This window comes from Geotrypetes seraphini, chromosome 6, assembly GCF_902459505.1.
Source record: "Geotrypetes seraphini chromosome 6, aGeoSer1.1, whole genome shotgun sequence".
Classification (NCBI taxonomy): domain Eukaryota; kingdom Metazoa; phylum Chordata; class Amphibia; order Gymnophiona; family Dermophiidae; genus Geotrypetes; species Geotrypetes seraphini.
The window spans coordinates 140,001,302-140,023,176 of NC_047089.1; the positions used below are offsets into that span (position 1 = coordinate 140,001,302).

At 40.9% G+C, this 21,875-nt stretch overlaps 1 protein-coding gene across 4 annotated transcripts in view; it reads right to left on the reverse strand.

Annotated features, from left to right (window-relative positions):
• Positions 1-21,875, reverse strand: part of MGAT4A (alpha-1,3-mannosyl-glycoprotein 4-beta-N-acetylglucosaminyltransferase A) — a 238,187-nt gene that overhangs the window by 134,667 nt on the left and 81,645 nt on the right. For all 4 annotated transcript variants that reach the window (XM_033948960.1, XM_033948958.1, XM_033948957.1 and 1 more), the window contains 2 exons: positions 4,441-4,554; positions 1,680-1,755 (listed from right to left, as the gene is read on the reverse strand). In XM_033948960.1, the coding sequence (XP_033804851.1) occupies positions 1,680-1,755; positions 4,441-4,554 (190 nt within the window). The remainder of the gene's footprint in view (positions 1-1,679; positions 1,756-4,440; positions 4,555-21,875) is intronic.

A 21,875-nucleotide genomic window follows, 5' to 3' on the forward strand; every position in this document is an offset into this window, starting at 1 on the left:
GGGCCTCGAGGCAATTACTGCAGCGGCAGATGCTAGTGCGGGTTTGAAAAGGGGGGAGGGAGCTAGTTTTATATAGCAAATTGATTTTTTTTGGTTATGTTAACATTTAAGCACAAAGTTTTCTTTTTGGTTTTAATATTATACCACATTCTGAAATGTTTATGTAGGCATGTAATAAATTATTTAATACATTGATAAATATTACAAGGCTTCAGAGGAGGTTCCCCTTCAGCCCTATGCTTGCATAAGATTTGCAGTACTCTCCCGAAATTAATGGGGGTTCCGTTCCAGGAACCCCCACAAATTTCAAAAACTGTATAAAGGCAGGAGAGGTCAGCTGGGGCGCCAGCAGGTGCAGGCAATCACTTTCAGTATGCTCCGACAACCTCTCCCTGTTACTAAAGTCATGGTTACACCAATCAGGAGCTGCTTTAACATGACAGATAGCGTGTCAAAGCGGTTTCTGATTGGTGTAACCATGACTTTAGTACAAGGAAGTAGCAGTTGGAAAATACCATAAATTCACGGGGATTTACTGTATTTTCACCTAATACAACTACTGGTAGAAGAGAAAAGTAGAAATATTAAGTGTCAAATTTTACTAAAACTACCAGCATTTGTAAAATAAGAAAAAACAACACTTTTCAACAATGAACATGAATTATTATAATCTCAAATCTCAAAATGAAGATTCTGCAGTGCATTATGGCTAAATGTTTTGCAATGAACTATGGATATTTGTAAAACTGTAATATTTGACAACATTAAATAGGAGGGGCGGCCCTCTACACAAGTAGAACAGCAGTCTAGCTGTTAAAACAGTAGTCTGAAAAACCAGAGAAATCAAGGTTTATATCCTGTTTCTCCCACTTTCCTGTCTCATGAACTTGGATAAGTCACTTTACCTTATCATGTTTCAACTTAGGCCCCTTTTTATCAAGCCGCGGTACAGCAGCTGAGACTTTACCTTGTCGGACAGTGTTAAAATGCTCTACCATGGCTTGATAAAGGGGGGGCTTTAGATTGTAAGCCTTATTGGGAAGAGAAGGGACATGGTCGAAACATTCAAGATAATGAAGGGAATAGACTTAGGGCTCCTTTTACTAAGGTGCGATAGCGGTTTTAGCGCACCCCGTGTGCGCTAAACGCTAACGCCAGCATTGAGCTGGCGTTAGTTCTAGTCACGTAGCGCAGGTTTAGCGCACACTAAAATTCTGCATGCGCTAAAAACGCTATCGCAGCTTAGTAAAAGGAGCCCTACGTAGATAAAGACAGGTTGTTCACCCTCTCCAAGGTAGAGAGAACAAGAAGGCATTCTCTAAAGTTAAAAGGGGATAGATTCCGTACAAATGTAAGGAAGTTCTTCTTTACCCTGAGAGTAGTAGAAAACTGGAACGCTCTTCCAGAGGCTATTATAGGGGAAAACACCCTCCAGGGATTCAAGACAAAGTTAGATAAGTTCCTGCCGAACAGAACGTACGCAGGTAAGGCTAGTCTCAGTTAGGGCACTGGTCTTTGACCTAAGGGCCGCCGTGTGAGCGGACTGCTGGGCACGATGGACCACTGGTCTGACCCAGCAGCGGCAATTCTTATGTTCTTATCAGATTTGGAATGGCAAGTAATCGCACCTAAAATCAAATTGAATAAATTTCATTACGTTATCTAGAGAAACTATTTACCTGAATGTAATAAATACCCTTCCTCTGAGAATACATCATAAGAAAACAATAGTCCAGATTTTGTTTGGTTCGCCACCTGGAAAGAAACTAATGGCTGTTACTATAATAATTTATTAAACAAATTCAAATTTTTCAGGAGTTTCCTATTTCAGTTGCACACAATAGTTAGTTTAGAAGAGCTTTCAAATGGTACAAACATGCTCAATAAAATGAATAAAAGCGACCAACATGATATTTGATATACTAAACCAGGGGTCTCCAAACTTTTTGCCACGAGGCCCACAATGTATACTTCAGCACTTTTCAGTGGGCCATAGTTAAAAAAAAAATAAAAAAGATAAATAACTCTAGATATGAGTTTTATTGAAAGCAGAAAATTTTATAAACTAATTACAGAGTATGTGAGATTAAATTATCATATATTAATGACAATGAACACTACCAGCAAATTCTCATATTTTCATCACAAATTATAATAAACCCATTAATGTGAATAATGTGTTTTAAAAATCTTATTAAACTGAGGTTCAAATTTTGAAACGCTGATTACAAGTACCGACTCCAAATGTTCATCAGATAAATTTGCCCTATATTTTGACTTGATATATTTCATTTGGGAAAAGTTTGTTCGCAAAGATATGTTGTCCTAAAAATGGAGATAAATTTACAAGCAAATTTCAATTGCTCAGAGTTCAAAAATTTATAAAAATTGATCAAGTTTCCTTCCTAGTATTTATCTTTAATATGACCATTTGCCTGAAGTTCAATAATTTCCATTTGAATTTGACTTGGGACATCCGCAATATCACAGTCAAACAGATTTTGAAACAATCTAATTTCCCTAGCATTGGCATCCAAATCAGCAGAACTCCATACAAGCAAATATGTGAATAAGTGAATACACATCTTTAAATATAAATTTATGCAATTACAAACTGAGTATTAAACTAAACAGTACCAAACTATACAGTAATTAATGTTGTGGTTAAATTTGTATGGAGGGAATAGAAAGGGACAATTGTTGGGCCTGAGTGTGTAAGAGGGAAAGAGTTGGTGCACATATGAAAAAAAAGACAGAACGAAAGAAAGAGACAGTCAGAAGGAAGCATAGTCAGAAGGAAGTGCAACCAGACTCATGAAATCATCAGATGTGAACACCCCCCCCAGTACATTCCAGCCTGCTTCAGATGGCCACACAGACAGATGAGCAGAGCAGAGTAGAGGGGCACTCTAGGGGTTACTGCAGTGAACGTCACATTAAAAAGTCCTAGGTAAAACACGCAAAATATCTGCGCTATTAAAAAAAAAATTTTAAGCCAGCAGAAGCCCTGACAGCAGTGACAGGAGGGTGCATCTCCTGTCACTACTGTCAGGGCTCTGCCCCGACTCAGTTGGATTGAGTCGGGAGTTTGCATGCAAATGATTTGCACCTCCGTGCAAATCATTTGCATGCAAAGAAGATAGTGAATCAATCGCTGCTTTAAAATCGTCCAGGAATTGGCCAACAGCGATTGACTCCTGGGCCATAATCAGGTTATAGTGGCATGCGTATCTAGGACTTTTTGCATGTCATTCACTGCAGTACCCCTCAAAGTGCCCCTCTGCTCTGCTATGCTCAGCTGTCTGTGTGGCCATTTAAAGTTGTAATACAGGCTAGAATGTACTGGGGGGTTTCACATCACTGGGTGGTGAGAGGGGATCAGTGAACACTGGGTTTGTAAGGGGGGTCATGTCTTAATCCCTCCAGTGGTCATCTGGTCAGTTTTAGCATCTTTTTGACCCTTATTCATTTTTAAAACTGGTCTATGATGCCATGTTAGAAGGCCATGCGGCTCCAGTGCTGTCAGGAGAATTTGGAGATGCTCCGTGAAGATCAAGTGAATTTTTTTCATTGTTTGATGACTGGAGATGAGACTTGGGTCTATCACCAAGATCCTGAGTCCAAAATGGAGTCTATGCAGTGGAAGCACATATCATCCCCCACCCCAAAAAAAATTCAAGACAAAAAAAAATCTGCAGCCAAAGTCTTGGCAACTGTCTTCTGGGATGATGATGGACTTTTGCTTTTGGAGTTCATGCCACAAAAGACAACCATAACTGGGGAGAGCTATGCCAACACAATGATCGCTTTATGAGTGAGAGTTAATCAATAAGAAAAGACAAGGCAAACTCACAGCAGGCATGCTACTTAGCTATGATGTCTTGGTTTGAAGGTCAAACATAAGAATTCTTTTCAAACGGATAAAGCTATTGCAGATAAAGTGGATAAAGTACATGGAGCTAGCAGGGGACTATATTGAAAAATAAAACAAAAAAATTTATTGAAAACTCTTTTCTTTTCTACAAAGATAGATAAATTATTGAACGCCCCTCATAACATTAATTTTCCAAACTAACGTGGCCATCTCTGGGAACACATGACTAAAGTTACCAGTAACAGCTTCTTCGAAAGTACTTCATAAAAGCACCAAGCTCATTCTTATTACACAGGAGGTTTGAAAATTGCAGGTTAGGTAAACTTAAGCACTCAATTTTGATTTGGATTCATAACGTGAAAATCATCCAGTATCAGTATTTTGGATGCATGACTTTAGTCATGTTTTCACTAGAGATGGTCATAAACAACTAATTTCTCATGATATTACAAGGCTTTCCGCTTTGTTGGTATGCTACCTAATTTGAGAGCGAGAGCACATCTAAAATTATTAATACACTGCATTGCATATTATAAGCACATCAAAGGTCTGATAAAAATGCTTACTTGACTCTCTCTTTGGAATCTCCAAATGTCTCCTTCATATCTTTCAAGTCAGGATAATAAGAAAAGGGAGGCGATATTATTTCCACCAAGCCAGAACTAATTTCTGTGGAAAATCTAGCCATAAGAAAAAAGTCTTATAAGTTAGTACAGTTAATGGGATCTTTTGGATTCTATTAATTTTGAATGGCCTAAAACAGATTACATTACATTAGTGATTTTTATTCCGCCATTACCTTGCGGTTCAAGGCGGATTTGCAGTCAGTTGAAACAGATGTATCATTACTCTTACAATGAAATAGTATATTGTTCTACCTATGAACGTGACATCTTAAGGATTTAAATCAAGGTAAATTAAGACAACTACTACCTTAAAAAGAGACAGCAAAATTCTGAAACATTCTTAAAACATGTTCTCTTAAGTTTCCACGGCTGCCGTCATGATTATTACAGTTGTCGAGACCCGGAAAACTTCAACAATCATTCTTAGAAAAGAGATTATGTATTTACCCTGGTAAGCTCTTTTCCAGTAGATAGGTGAGACATTCTAGACAGATGGGTTGTGTGCCCATGGCCGCGTGCCATCTGCAGAAGGAATCCACTCTGGATTTTTTCCTCTGTGACTCTGCTGTTCTGTTCACTGGGCTCCTTAGCTCCACCTACAGTTAGTACCCAAGCACTGAGAGCCATGAAAGAAACGTGAAGTAGAGATACCTATGGCAATCAAGTTCAGCAACAACCATTCTGTTCAAGAAGTAACTTTAGAACATCAACTGCAGGGGGCGTGGCTTGGAGACGAAGGAGAATGGTCGGGTGACTGAACTGCTCTGTGAAAAAGGCTCAAATAAATAAAATATAGCTACAGAAAAACAGTTGAAATTCATTAAAAAGAGGAGGATCAACAGCATAATGGCATCGGGTAAGCTGACAAAAGCTAACTCAGTAGGAGGAAGTAATAAAAGATCAAAAATAGAGCCGATAGCCCCCTCTAAAGTTCCATTGCCAACGGATGAGGCAGAAGATATTGACATTGTTAAGGAACTGCGCCAGATAAAGGAAATAGTTTTACAAAATGCAAAGAATATACAGGAAGTTAAAGAAGAGCTGGCAGGGCTTAAATTAAGTTTGAAGGTGGTGGATGTTAAAGTGGAGCAATTAGATAAGAGAGTGGAAAAAACAGAAAAAGAAATAGCTCATTGCAAGAGAAACTGTAAAGAAATAGAAATATTAAAGAGGGATCTTGAGGATGTTTCTAATCGCGAAAGAAGAAATAATTTAAGGCTGATTGGGATCCCGGAAGGGGTAGAAAAAAATAATCCTATTGCCTTTCTTGAGCAATTTTTACCAAAAATTCTACCTCTGACAGTTAAATTTCCTCTGGAAATAGAGAGGGCGCACAGGGTCCCGACTAAAAGATATGATAATCAAAAGGGTCCGCGTCCTTTAATTTGTAAGCTGCTCCGTTATCAGCATGTGGAGGAAATTATAAGACTGGCAAAAGAAAATAAGACCTTGAAGTGCCAGGATTCTAAAATATATATAGTGCCAGATTTTGCAAAAGCAACAGCTCAAAAAAGGAAAAAATTGCTTGAATTGAGACCACAGCTTAGAGCGATTGGAGCAAGGTACGGTTTAATGTACCCAGCTATTATGAGGGTCACTTTTGCAAATAAAACTTCAAACTTTGATGATCCTTTGAAATTAAAAGAATTCTTAGAGCAATGTGAACAGCCTATGAATACATAAACTGAGACTAGAATTTAACAGAAGGATTGGAGTAAGAAATACTTTGATTCTGAGATGTTTTTTTTGTTTTTTTTTTTTTCCTCTCTTCATTTGATTTTTTATTTGTTTTGATTGGTTTCTGATATAGAATATTTTATGGAGAATTGGACTTTGGGAGTTACAGTTAAAAATGGAACAGATTTGAATTGCTGATGGAACTGAATGGAAGGATGTGGATGCAAGGATTCTATGATGACATCATTCCACATGCTATGAATCTCAGGGATATTAATGTGAATGAACATTCTGATGTCTCTGATTGAGGTGGATATTAAAAGTTAAATATAAACTAAGAATGACTGGCTCTAATTGTTGAAATTAGGCTCCCTACAGAAGTTAGGGCAGTTTTAAGTAACATTTCCAGCCCTTTATCTGATATTGATGTTCCAGGCAATAAACAGCAATTTATAGGATCCTGCTATAGACTCTTTTTGAAGTGCTGGAATATATTGATGTCAGCTTTATAACATTCTTGACACTTTAGAATTGAATATAGTCTAGCTGAGGTCAAAGAGCACTTTATATTAATGGAAACACTCATGATTTCAAAGATTAAGGAAAGGGCGGTAGATGATGGAGATTTCCTTAAGTGCATAGGACACTTTACAGGAAAAGAGGTGGTTTAAACAGAAAAAGAATTGTATTGGATGATTACTTGAACTGCGCTAAAAAAGGAAAAGAATTTGGAAATATGAAGGAGACAGAAGCCTGATTGCAGATAAATCCTAAATTTTAAAGAGAATATAAACTTATTATAAAAAAATGCAAGTTGTTTGGAAGAAGAAGTGACTTGAAAGAAGTGAAAGAAAGATCAAGGAAAGTATGAGATGTAAAGGATAAAGCAGTATCTGAACAGGATTTAAGAATAATTTCACTATGAATTGACTGTAAAGCAAAGAACATCAGATTTCTTTTGGATTGACTCTTCAGTGTATGAATGACTCTGTAGAAACATAGATGACAATTTAAATATAATGAAACTGGAAAGTGTGGTTGGATTTATTCAGACTTTTATATGACTATAATATATTAAAGGAACTGAAACTTTTTAGGGATTTTATGAAAAAAAAAAGGGAATGAACGATAAAAATGGATGCATAATAGTGATGAATTAGTTAAAACAAGCAGCTGATATAAAGACAAGAAGAATTGAAGAGATGGGGAGAAGCTGAATATGCTTGGAGAGTTTTTCTACACAAAGCGGAAGATTGATGAAATTGTTTATTTATGATATATAATGATATATTTTAATATCACTTTAATGTTTAAAGTTAAGAAGGTGATTTTATATTAATTAAAGGGGGTATGCAATTAGAAAATTGAATAATTTATTAATATGTAATTGTTTTCACAGGAATACAATAATATTGATTTATTTATTTGTAGTAAATTCAATTTAATATTAAAAGATATTGGTATATGAAAATGAGTTTGTTGGGCATGTGAGGGAAAGATTCTGAATTTATAGATGTTTTATAATTTAAGGATAAGTGTGGAGGGGAGTGAGGGTGGAAGAAGAAAAGGGAATGGAGGAAAAAAGGTGGAATAAGGGGGGGAAAAAAAAAAAATAATAATAATAAAAATTAAAAAAAAGGGGAAGGAGGGGAAGAAAGAAAAAAAATAAAAAATAAAAAATAAAAAAAAAAGGAAATTTGAACTTAGTAGATTATTTGAAAGATATTATATTATATAATGTAGCTTATTAGGAGTGATAAATGATGTATATGGCAGAGCCTGAAGGGAGCTTTTTGTCACCTGATTATATATGAGCGTTTCCAAGTTTGCATTATTAATTGGGGGGGGAAGGGAGGGAGTAGGGAGGGGAATGGGAGGAAGAGATGTTGGTATAGTATTTATTAAAGATTTTGTGAATTGGGGGAAATATGTTGAAAGAGAGATAGGGAGGTGTTGGGGGGAAGGGGAACGAGATAATTTACAGTATGGATATAAGGAAAAAGAGTATAATATGATATTGAAGTGGAGATTCTTAGATATTAAATTTTTATTTGTGTAATGACTTTCAAAATATTTTCTTTAAATGTTAATGGCCTGAATCACCCAGTAAAAAGGAAAAAGGTAATGTCATATATCAAACAACAGAATATAGATATATGTTTTCTGCAGGAGACACATTTGTCTGGGATAGAGTCTATGAAGCTGTCAGATAATTGGATAAAACAATGTTTATTTGCACCAGCGATAAAAAAGAAGGCAGGAGTAGCAATATTGATAAATAAAAAATGTCCAGCAACGTTTAATATGATTAAGGCAGATCCTCTAGGAAGGTGGGTACTTGTTGACATGAGCATGGGCAATAATACAATGGCGTTGTTAAATGTATATGCCCCTAATTCGAATCAAAGTGAATTCTTTAAGTCTCTACAACAATTAATTTTACCACTGGCTACTACTAATTTAGTGGTGGCTGGGGACTTCAATGCTGTTATAGATCCAATAATGGATAAAAAACCAAGTAGAATTATGAAATCAATGGGGTTAGATAATTTGATACAATCATGTAATTTAAAAGATATATGGCGTATTCTTCATTTTAATGATCGGGAATTTACATTTTGTTCACATGTTCATCAATCATTTTCAAGAATTGATTATATTTTTGTTTCAGATCAGATAGTACAGAAAGTTGTAAAAGCTGACATAGAACCAATAATAATATCTGATCATGGTGGTGTGTGGATAGAAGTTAATTTAGTAGATCAAGATAATTCTAAACCGGTATGGAGGTTTGATAATGCATTGCTTGCTGATTCTAAATTTTGCACAGAATTTCAGACTAAAATTAATGAATATTTTTTACTTAATGATTTAGAGGAAATGTCGATTGGAATTTTATGGGATGCTTTCAAAGCAACTATGAGAGGACAAATTATATCATATTCTGCATATAAAAAGAAACAGCTAAGAAAGCAATATGTAAATTTGGAAAAAGAAATTAAAAATTTGGAATTAAAATTGGTTAATAAATGGGAACAGGAGACATTTCAAATATTGTTAAAAAAAAAATGTGAATATAATGAAATTTCCTCTGGGTTAGTAAGGAAAGATATTTTTGCTCAACAAGCGGTATATTATGGTAGTACAAATAAGGCTGGAAGATTATTGGCTAATTATTTAAAAGCAAAGAAAAGGAAGGAAAAAATAAACATAATTAAAGATGAGTTAGGCAATTCACATTCTCAAATTGGAAATATATTAAAACAATTTTTAAAATATTATAAGTCACTGTATTCTTCGGAGTCTTATTTAAATAAAGAGAAAGATGGGTTGGATTTTTTGAGTTTAATTGAAGGTCCTAAGGTTCCTGATCATATAAAAGGAAGTTTAGATAAACCTATATCATTAAAAGAGTTACAAATGGCATTGAAATCCCTTAGAGTTGGGACCGCTCCAGGTGGAGATGGATTTACAGTAGAGTTTTATAAAGAATTTCAAATTTCCCTATTACCATATTTATTAAAATTATATCAGGATCAACTGAATAAAGGTTGTATATCAGGCACTATGGCAGAATCTTTAACTATTGTTTTGCCAAAGCCAAATAAAGATCCAACATTGGTGTCAAATTACAGGCCTATATCTTTAATAAATGTAGATGGTAAATTATTAGCTAAGATTTTAGCATTAAGATTGGCTAAAGCTCTTCCGCATATAATAGGAATGAATCAAACTGGATTTGTTGCTCAGAGACACTCTTCTAATAATACTAGACTGGCATTTCAGATGTATTATTTAACAAAACAAATTAATGATCCGGCTTTTTCGGTATCACTAGATGCTGAAAAGGCTTTTGATCGTGTAGAATGGAATTTCATGTATCAAGCTATGGAGTGGTTTGGTATTGGATCCGGATTTATACAAATGATTCAAACACTGTATAGCTCCCCAACTGCTCGCTTATATATAAATAATAATATTTCAGATGCTTTTAAGTTGCAAAGGGGAGTTAGACAAGGTTGTCCATTATCTCCTTTGCTCTTTGATATAGTTCTTGAACCCTTATTATTAGCTATTCGACAGGCAAAGGACATACAGGGTATTCCATGTGCTGGAGTGGATTATAAAGTATCCGCTTATGCAGATGATATTTTGCTTCATTTGAGAAATCCGGAAACAACAATTCCATGTCTACTGAAGGTAATAGATACATTTGGAAAATTCTCAGGATACAAAATAAATTGGACTAAATCAGAGATTTTACCTTTAAATGTGCATTGTACAAAAGGTATATTTGATTCTTTCCCTTTTATATGGAAAGAGGATGGAATAAAGTACTTAGGTATTTGGTTGAATAAAACACTCGAAGAGACAATGAGAATAAATCAAAAAATTTTATTACAAAAAGTAACAGAGATGTGTGAGCAATGGAATCCTTTACATTTGTCCTGGTGGGGAAGAGTTCAAACTGTTAAAATGATGATTTTGCCTGTGGTTTGCTATCAATTGGGAATGATACCAGTGTTTTTTCAGGGGTCTTTCTATAAAAAATTAAATAGTATTCTGGTTAAATTTATTTGGCTGGGTAAAATTGCAAGAGTGGCTTTAGTGTCTTTACAAAGACCAATTGAGGAGGGTGGGGTAAATTTTCCCAATTTTTATAGGTATCATCAGGCCTATATCATGCGCCAAGGTATGTATTGGGTCCTCCCAGAGCTTTTGGAACAATGGTTAAAGGTGGAGAGATCACTTATCTTTCCACTTAGGCTTGATCTTTTGCTTGGTATAGAGGTGCCTAGAATACGTAAGGACAATAGAGTATTAATGGATACTTGGAAAACATTAAGGTTTATAGACAAATTAACTACTGATTCTATTTTAAAATCGAAACAACAGACTATTTGGATAAACTCCAAGATACAAATAGGCGGGTTTAAGGTTGTCTGGAAAGATTGGATTAAAGCAGGTATAAGATCATTAACGGAAGTAATTGATAATGGTAAGATGCTTGAATTTTCACAATTGCAACATAAATATGGTCTGAATAAAAAACAAAGTTTTAAGTGGTTGCAATTGAAGCAGGCTATTCAGGTGGGGTTCCCTGAATGGAAATCTTTAAATGATCATTACAGCTTAGAATTCTTATGTTTCCAGGCAGATTTTCTGGGTCATCAGGCCGCAAAGTGGTATAAAATTATATCTAATTATTTGAATAAGAAGCCTAAAAATGGATTAAGAGATATTTGGAGCATTGAGATTAAGCATCAGATTAATGCATCTCAATGGCCACGTATTTGGTCTTGGAGAATTAAAGGTACGATGTCAGCATCTATTAGGCAAACATGGTTCTTTTTGTTGCATAGAGCATTCTGGACCCCTACTAGATTACAAAAATTAGATTGCTCTAAGTCTAATAGATGCTGGCATTGTAAAATTGAAGTTGGAACTTTAGACCATCTTTTATTTTATTGTCCATGTATTCAGGCATTTTGGATATCAATCTGGGATCAAGTCAACATATTAATGGAGAGTCATGTGGCATTATCCTATGACACAGTGGTTTTTGGAATGTGTATGAGGGCCAAAAGTCAGATATCTGCAGCAAACAACAAATTATTGATGATTCTTACTAGAGTGGGAATTCAGCAAATAACAACTAATTGGAAAGACTGTTCTAGACTGAATTGTAGTTTCTGGTGGAACTCAGTTTGTCATATGTACAAGATGGAAAGATTTCTTGCAGTACAAAGGGGGTATTTTAAAAGGTTTCAAGAGGTGTGGAGGCCATTAATTGATTATTATAATGATTAAGATTTATTCTTTTTCCTTAGGGGATAATTTATAGAAATGGGGTGGGGTGGGGGGGATAGGATAATTTAATTAGCTAGCGGTATATTTTAACTGATTAATGGATATAAGAAACATGGTATATAGGTATGAATAGAAAAGGAAAGAGGGTAAATTTATTGGAAATATGTTGTTATGAAATATAAGGGGATATATGTACTATGATGAGATATATATTGTTGTGCATTACTTTGTATAATAAAATGAATAAAGAGTTTGAGGAAGAAAGGGTGGGGGGAGGGACAGATTTAATGTAAGATTAATTGTATTATGAAAGAGGGATTTACAAGTATGTATAAGTTTGGATGAAATATTTTGTTGATATGGGAAGGGATGGGAGGTGGATGGGGGGTATTAAAACATGTATAATAATATTGTTTAAGAATGTCAAGTGAGTTATGTGAATTAATTGTAATAATATTGTACACTTGTTGAAAGAAATAAAAAGGAATAAAGATTAAAAAAAAAAAAAAAAAAGAACATCAACTGCAAACAGCCAACAAAAGCCACAAAGGACATAAGAAAATGAAGCTTGGCAAGGCAAGCAGGAGAAAGCAGCACAGAGGGAGAAAGTAGAAGGGCAAAGAGAAGGGAAGCAAACTGGAGCTTGAGAAGGGGAGAGAAGAGGCAGGAGACTAGGGGAAATGGCGAGAGTTAGCTCCGCCCACCCCCAACGTCGGCCATCGAAGCTCCCCCTTAAAAGGGGAGGGGCCAACGGCACTCAGCCATTCGGCGCGCATCGAAGGCGAGTGTCAAAGGCGCTCGCCTTAGCGAGAGCATCTTTGCAAAGGGCCTTGAGAAGGGATGAGTCACCTTTAACCTTTATCTATCGTGTGTCCCGGATGTCAGGACATTCCAAAAATGACAGACAGTGGATAAACAGTCTGTATGGACTAATAAAGAGCCAGGAACACAAAATATTTTAATTTACAGATGTATGACTTATTTACATTATGTTTACAATAGCCGTAAATGATAACGGTGAATAATACAAAACTTTGCTAAAATAATTACGATTGGAACCAGCGTAACGTAAAATTTATTACGATAGGAAAAGGTTAAAGGAGTGAAAGAAGGGGACCATAACAGGTGCAGAGGACAAGCAGGAAAAACACGCAACCAGGCATACACAGAGGGTACAGAGAACATGCAACCATGCGCCACTAAAGGAGAGCAGAAGGAGCACACAGCAGACACCAGCACTAACCAACCAACACAGAACACTACAACACTAGTCAACTACTAATAGGGAAGTAGCAAGCACAGAGAAGAACACACACACACAAGCAAAAAGATGTCAGTGAAATAATAGAAAGTACTCCAAAAGGCTGACAGCAATGGAAGCAGAGAGAATCCAGAAGATGAGCTTTCCAGTGTTCTGCATGGTCTGCCATATGTACGACAAGCTCCCCTTGGGGAGGCAGTCTTATGTATGCGGGCGGTGTCAGGAGCTGAAAAGCTTGAAGGAAGAAGTTAGGCAACTGAAGGACAGGATACAGGAACTGGAAGGACTTTACATCGCAGAAGACCATATCAGGACAACTGAAGACTGCATGAGAGAGAGACACATTGAGGAGGAAGTCAAGGAGCTTGAGGAGTTCATTGAGGAGGCCTACCGGAGGAGGGTGGAAGAGTACGAACATCAGAGGAATGATGAAGATACGCCCACAAGGAATGGAGAACAAGAGGAAGATGACTCCAAGGAAGAAACCCACAGAGGAATCCCGAAGGAAGGGGAGGCAAGGTCTTGCCGATACCTAGAAGAGGAAGCAGCGAAGTACACCGAGGACATAGACCTGCGACCGGAAAGAAAACTGAAGAAGGGAAAGTCTGCGATCCTAGTGGGAGACTCAATCCTAAGACAAGTAGATAGCCACATAGCAGGAGGAAGAGATGATATGGAAAGGTATGAAAAACCTTTCATATGTTGAAAGATTAGCAAAATTGGGGCTCTTTTCCCTGGAAAAGCGGAGGCTTAGAGGGAACATGATAGAGACTTACAAGATCATGAAGGGTGTAGAGAAAGTGGAGAGGGACAGATTCTTCAAACTTCCGAAAACTAAAGAACGAGAGGGCGTTCGTAAAAATTAAGAGGGGACAGATTCAGAACCAATGCTAGGAAGTTCTTCTTTACCCAAAGGGTGGTGGACACCTGGAATGTACTTCCAGAGGGTGCGATAGGACAGAGTACGGTATTGGGGTTCAAGAAGGGACTGGATGATTTCCTGAAGGAAAAGGGGATAGAAGAGTATAAATAGAGGATTACTATACAGGTCCTGGACCTGATGGGCCAGCGCGTGAGCGGACTGCTGGGCACGATGGACCTCTGGTCTGACCCAGCAAAGGCACTACTTATGTTCTCAGGTCAGATCAATGGTTCATCAAGTCCAGTAGCATGTTCTCACAATGGCCAATCCAGGTCACTAGTACCTGGCCAAAACCCAAAGAGTAGCAACATTCCATGCTACCGATCCAAGGTAAGCAGTGGCTTCCCCCATGTCTTTCTCAATAACAGACTATGGACTTTTCCTCCAGGAAATTGTCCAAACCTTTCTTAAAACCAGCTAAGCTATCCACTTTTTTTTTTTTTTTTTTTTTTTATTTATAAATTTTCAATATAACAATCAAGTATAAACTTGTACAGAAAAGCAAAATTGAAGAAGCAAAAAATACAACATATTACAAAACAAGAAATAATTGTATCTTAAATCTCACTCAAGTCCTCTATTTAGGATCTAAGATTCAAAATAAACGGAATTTAAGTAATCAATTAAAGAAGAAAAACAGTTATAGTTAATACTGTGCTAACAGTCGTCTATCTTTCTTATCCATCCTGAGCTGGCTCTTTCTCCAGTCTTGACAGTGATAGGAATGTTGTCAGTTGAGATGGTTCAAAGAAAACAAATTTATGCAATTTATAATGGACTATACATTTACAAGGATAACGAAGAAAAAAAGTAGCTCCCAGGGCTATTACTGCTGGTCTCATCAGAAGAAATTCTTTTCTCCGCTTCTGTGTGTCTCTGGCCAAATCAGGAAACATTTGAACTTTTAGTCCCAAAAATTCTTTATATTTATTTTTGAAGTATAATTTCAATAACCATATCTTGTCCATTGTGAACTATCCACTTTTACCTCTGGCAATGTGTTCCAGAGCTTAACTATTCTGAGTGAAAAAATATTTCCTCCTATTGATTTTAAAAGTATTTCCTTGTAACTTCATTGAGTGTCCGCTAGTCTTTGTAATTTTTGATGGAGTGAAAAATCCATCCTCTTCTACCCATTCTACTCCATTCAGGATTTTATAGATTTCAATCGTATCTCCCCTCAGCCGTCTCTTTTCCAAGCTGAAGAGCCCTAACCTTTTTAGTCTTTCCACATATGAGGAAACTACTTTCACAGAAAAAAGTAACATATATACAGTATTCTTCCCAGCTCCCAAGGGCTGACAGGCATCCAAGAAACAACTTGGAGAAGCATAAACAGATTGAGACAGTGGTCAGGTGCAAGGAAGACAGGGTGGTAATCTAGAATGTCTCACTTATCTACTGGAAAAGAGCTTACCAGGTTAAGTGCATAATCTCTTTTTCCAGTGCAATAGGTGAGACATTCTAGACAGATGGGACATACAAAAACAGTCCCCAAAAAGCCTGTAAGACTGAGAACCTGTCTCAACACCACATACACTCTGTAAAACTTGTCAAACGTGTGTAGAGAGGATCATGTTGCCGCCCTGCAGATCTTCTCAGGGGAGACAGCTCTAGCTTCGGTCTACGAAGCCACCTCCTGGTAGAATGTGCCTTGATGGAAACGAGAGACTGTTTCCTAGAAAGAATATAGACTGATGAAATGGCCCTACTTATCCATCTGGAAATCGTGGCCTTGGAAGCAGGAGCACCCTGCTTAACAGAATGAGTCATCATAGGACAAACTGGTTTCAATGAAAACAAGTCTATAAAGTGTGACCCAATTAACTTGTAAAAAAGCTCAGAGATATGAAACTCTGAATGGAAGGCTGTTAAACCTCCCTGAGAAAGAGTTCACCTTCCAGTCATAGCAACTTAACAAGTCACACTTGAAGTCTCAAAAAATTGTTGTCTTTAAAAAATCAAAATTCTTAGAATCTTTCCACTATATGAAGTAAATATCTTCTCTTATTTGACATAAAGAAGCTGCATTCAGAGCTAAGTGAACATAGTGGTGGCAGTTTCTTTATGTCAAATAAGAGAAGATATTTACTTCATATAGTGGAAAGATTCTAAGAATTTTGATTTTTTTTAAAGACAACAATTTTTTGAGTCTTCAAGTGTGACCACGGACTTGTTAAGTTGCTATGACTGGAAGGTGAACCGTTGGCAGTGCTCTTCAATCTTTCACTAAGTACGGGGGAAGTACCGTTGGACTGGAAAACTGCCAACGTCGTTCCTCTACATAAAAAGGGTTGCAAGGCTGAGGCTGCGAACTATAGACCGGTAAGCCTCACCTCAATAGTGTGTAAACTCATGGAGACACTGGTTAAGTATAGATTGGATACGATCCTAAACGAGGAAAATCTCCGGGATCCCAGTCAACATGGATTCACCAAGGGTAGGTCATGCCAGTCCAATCTTATCAGCTTCTTTGACTGGGTAACAAAAAGACTGGACTCAGGCGAGTCCTTGGACGTCGTGTACCTGGACTTCAGCAAAGCGTTTGACAGCGTCCCACACCGCAGGCTGCTGAACAAGATGAAATCAATGGGGTTGGGAGAGACTAACTACATGGGTCAAAGATTGGCTTAGTGGCAGACTTCAGAGGGTGGTGGTTAATGGTACCCTCTCTAAAATGTCGGAAGTGACTAGCGGAGTGCCACAGGGTTCAGTCCTGGGCCCTCTCCTCTTCAACATATTCATTGGGGATCTGACTCAAGGGCTTCAAGGCAAGGTAACCTTATTCGCTGATGATGCCAAACTATGCAATATAGTAAACGACTATAATCTAAAGAATGCTATGGAGCAAGACCTGCATACTTTAGAAAGCTGGTCCTCGATCTGGCAGCTGGGCTTCAACGCCAAGAAATGTAAGGTCATGCATCTCGGAAACAGAAATCCTTGCAGAACTTACACCCTGAATGGAGAAACTTTAACCAGAACTACGGCAGAACGAGACTTAGGAGTAATCATCAGTGCTGATATGAAAGCTGCCACTCAAGTGGAGAAGGCTTCATCTAAAGCACGGCAGATGATAGGTTGTATCAGGAGAAGCTTCGTCAGCAGGAAGCCTGAAGTCATGATGCCATTGTACAGAGCCATGGTGAGACCTCATCTGGAATACTGTGTGCAATTTTGGAGGCCACATTACTGTAAAGATGTGCTCAGAGTTGAATCGGTTCAGCGGATGGCCACCAGGATGATCTCGGGGCTAAAGGGTCTCCCGTACGAGGAAAGACTGAGCAAGTTGCAGCTCTACTCTCTCGAGGAGCGTAGGGAGAGGGGAGACATGATTGAGACATTTAAGTACATCACGGGACAGGTTGAGGTGGAAGATGATATCTTTCTCCTGAAGGGACCCTCGACCACAAGAGGTCATCCGCTCAAACTCAGGGGAGGGAAGTTTCGTGGAGACGCCAGGAAGTACTTCTTCACGGAGAGAGTGATTGAGCATTGGAACAAGCTTCCAATGCAGGTGATAGAGGCACACAGCGTCCCAGACTTCAAGAATAAATGGGATACCTATGTAGGATCCCTATGAGAGTCAGCCAAAGGATAGGATCACTAGGGTATAGACTTGAAAGAGCGGGTCAGTAGAATGGCATTATTACAATTCTACTTAAAGGGGACATTAGACTTAAAAGGGAGGGTCGATGGTGTGGGCAGACTTGATGGGCTGTAGCCCTTATCTGCCGTCATCTTTCTATGTTCTTTCTCAGGGAGGTTTAACAGCCTTCCCTTCAGAGTTTCATATCTCTGAGCTTTTTTACAAGTCAATTGGGTCACACTTTATAGACTTGTTTTCATTGAAACCAGTTTGTCCTATGATACCTATAACTTTTTCTGGTTTCCTTTTGTTTGATACTTCATAACCCTGAAGTACTCATAAGGGTAACAGAATGAGTCAGCACAAACAGATGGTCAGATAGACAAAATTTGTTAGTGACCTCCAGGTAGTGAAGAAGCACGCTGTACACATCAAGTTTCTTCAAAAGGCAATCTTGTGTCCTGGAACCCATAGGCTGAAAAACAGGCAAACATACTTCCCGATTAACATGGAAAATCAAAATCACCTTTGTCAGGAAGGAACTGTACATAGGGAAACACCAGTTTCCAAAGGAGCCCTGATCAGCCAGTAGTCCAAGAAGTGTGTATCTGCAGATCCACTGTCTGTAAGTAAGCTGCCACGACCACTATCACATTGGAGCCATTACCAGTCCAAAGGGCAGAGCCGAGAGCTGGTAATGATGTTCCAATATATGAAATTGAAAGTATTTGCGGTGGGCTGGGAATGTTGGAATGTGAAAGTAAGCTTCCGTGAGATCCAGAGAGATGAGGAACTCTCCCAGGGCCACCGCTGCAATGTCTGATTGCACTGATTCCCAGCGAAAGTGTTGAACCTTGAGAGCTGCATTCACATGCTGAAGATCCAGAATATAACTCCAATCTTCGGAGCCTTTCTTTGGCACAATAAAATATATAGAGTATCTGCCTCAGCCCGAGAGTTCGGGCGGCACCAGCTCTATAGCTTGAATATCCAGCAGTCGTTGAATAGTGGCTTGAACCTTGAGCGCCTTGTCCCATCAACCTGCGGGAGAGTTCACAAACCAATCCCATCAGAGGCCAGATAAATGCCAGCTTGTAGCCCGACTGAATAATGTCCAAGACCCACTGGTTGGACGAAATCCAAACCCAGGCAGACAGCAACACCAAGATTCTGCCCCCCTATCTGAAGAGGGCATCCCTCAGCCTAGCATCATTGTGCCTTTTTAGCAGAGGGTGCAGGACAGTGGGTGGAAGGCTGGGATTGATTGTAGCCGGCATACCTGGGCCAGGAGCCCTGGCAAAATCTCTGCGATGTAGCACATGCATACGGTTCGAATCACAGGGAGCCACCCCCAATCTGTAGAGGGGAATTCCCAGCCCTGGTGGCATTGAATCTTTTTGGCAGAGGGCACAGAATGGAAGGCAGAGGGCTGGGATTGCCTGTAGCTGGCATACCGTTGCTGGGAGCCCTGGGAAATCTCTGCAATGTGGCATTTTAATATGGGTGGGATTGCCAGGAGCCACGAAAATTAGAGTGACCAGAACCTCAGGAGGTCCTGGGTCTGCTATCAGGCAGGGTCTTAGGGCGACGGCCCACCAAAGAATTCATGAGGTTGCCCAGGCTCTTGCCAAACAATAACTGCCCTTTAAAGGGACGTCTAGTCAAAGTAGTCTTGGAAGTGAATCACCAGCCCATTGTCCGACACAGAGCATCTTGTGGGCAGAAATGTACCGTATTTTCACGCATATAACGCGCGCGTTATACGCGTTTTTACCTACCGCGCATACCCCTCGCGCGTTATATGCGTGAGCGCGGTATACAAAAGTTTTAAAACATAGTTCCCACCCCGCCCGACGCCCGATTCACTCCCCCAGCAGGACCGCTCGCACCCCCACCCCGAACGACCGCTCGCACGCGCTCCCACCCGCACCCGCATCCACGATCGGAGCAAGAGGGAGCCCAAGCCCTCTTGCCCGGCCGACTCCCCGACGTCCGATACATCCCCCCCCCCCCCGGCAGGACCACTCGCACCCCCACCCCGAAGGACCGCCGACTTCCCGACAATATCGGGCCAGAAGGGAGCCCAAACCCTCCTGGCCACGGCGACCCCCTAACCCCACCCCGCACTACATTACGGGCAGGAGGGATCCCAGGCCCTCCTGCCCTCGACGCAAACCCCCCTCCCCCCCAACGACCGCCCTCCCCAAGAACCTCCGACCGCCCCCCAGCCGACCCGCGATCCCCCTGGCGACCCCCACGACCCCCCCACCCCCCTTCCCCGTACCTTTGGTAGTTGGCCGGACAGACGGGAGCCAAACCCGCCTGTCCGGCAGGCAGCCAACGAAGGAATGAGGCCGGATTGGCCCATCCATCCTAAAGCTCCGCCTACTGGTGGGGCCTAAGGCGCGTGGGCCAATCAGAATAGGCCCTGGAGCCTTAGGTCCCACCTGGGGGCGCGGCCTGAGGCACAGCATGTGCCTCAGGCCGCGCCCCCAGGTGGGACCTAAGGCTCCAGGGCCTATTCTGATTGGCCCACGCGCCTTAGGCCCCACCAGTAGGCGGAGCTTTAGGATGGATGGGCCAATCCGGCCTCATTCCTTCGTTGGCTGCCTGCCGGACAGGCGGGTTTGGCTCCCGTCTGTCCGGCCAACTACCAAAGGTACGGGGAAGGGGGGTGGGGGGGTCGTGGGGGTCGCGGGTCGGCTGGGGGGGCGGTCGGAGGTTCTTGGGGGGGAGGGGGGTTTGCGTCGAGGGCAGGAGGGCCTGGGATCCCTCCTGCCCGTAATGTAGTGCGGGGTGGGGTTAGGGGGTCGCCGTGGCCAGGAGGGTTTGGGCTCCCTTCTGGCCCAACTACCAAAGGTACGGGGAAGGGGGGTGGGGGGGTCGTGGGGGTCGCCAGGGGGGTCGCGGGTCGGCTGGGGGGGCGGTCGGAGGTTCTTGGGGGGGGCGGTCGTTGGGGGGAGGGGGGTTTGCGTCGAGGGCAGGAGGGCCTGGGATCCCTCCTGCCCGTAATGTAGTGCGGGGTGGGGTTAGGGGGTCGCCGTGGCTAGGAGGATTTGGGCTCCCTCCTGGCCCGATATTGTTGGGGAGTCGGCGGTCCTTCGGGGGGAGGGATGTATCGGACGTCGGGGGGGGGGCATCAGGCTTTCAGGATGGGGACAGACCTTCAAGGGGGGACAGTGCACGGAAGTCAGGGGGGGTGAACGGAGAGTCGGGATAGCGCACGGAAAGTCAGGGCGGGCGAAAGGAGCGTCGGGCAGCATGCGCGGTATACCCGTGAGCGCGGTATACCAAAGTTTTTGTACATATCATCGTGATTTCTGCGCGCTATACCCGTGTGCGCGTTTTATACGGGTGCGCGTTATTTGCGTGAAAATACGGTAGTACGCCAACATAAGAACTTGCCTCCGCTGAGGCAGACCAAAGGTCCATCCTGCCCAGCGGTCCGCTCTTGCGGCGGCCCATCAGGCCTAATTGCCTGAACAGTGTCCCTGACTAATTTTGTAACTGCCTCTAATCCTCTAATCCTATCCCTATTACCTACCTCTACTCCTATCTGTACCCCTCAATCCCTTTGTCCTCCAGGTACCTGTCCAGACCCTCTTTGAAGCCCTGTAGCGTGCTCCTGCTTATCACATCCTCCGGTAGCGCGTTCCATGTATCCACCACCCTCTGAGTGAAAAAGAACTTCCTGGCGTTTGTTCTAAACCTTTCCCCTTTCAATTTCTCTGAGTGCCCCCTTGTACTTGTGGTTCCCCGTAATTTGAAAAATCTGTCCCTGCCTACTCTTTCTATGCCCATCATGATCTTGAAGGTTTCTATCATGTCTCCTCTAAGTCTCCTCTTTTCCAGGGAGAAAAGCCCCAGCTTCTTCAGTCTGTCAGTATATGAGAGGTCTTCCATACCCTTTATTAGCTTAGTTGCTCTTCTCTGGACTCTCTCAAGTACCGCCATGTCCTTCTTGAGGTATGGCGACCAGTACTGGACACAGTACTCCAGGTGCGGGCGCACCATTGCACGATACAGTGGCAGGATGACTTAAGAACATAAGAAGTTGCCTCCACTGGGTCAGACCAGAGGTCCATTTCGCCCAGTGGTCCGCTCCCGCGGCAGCC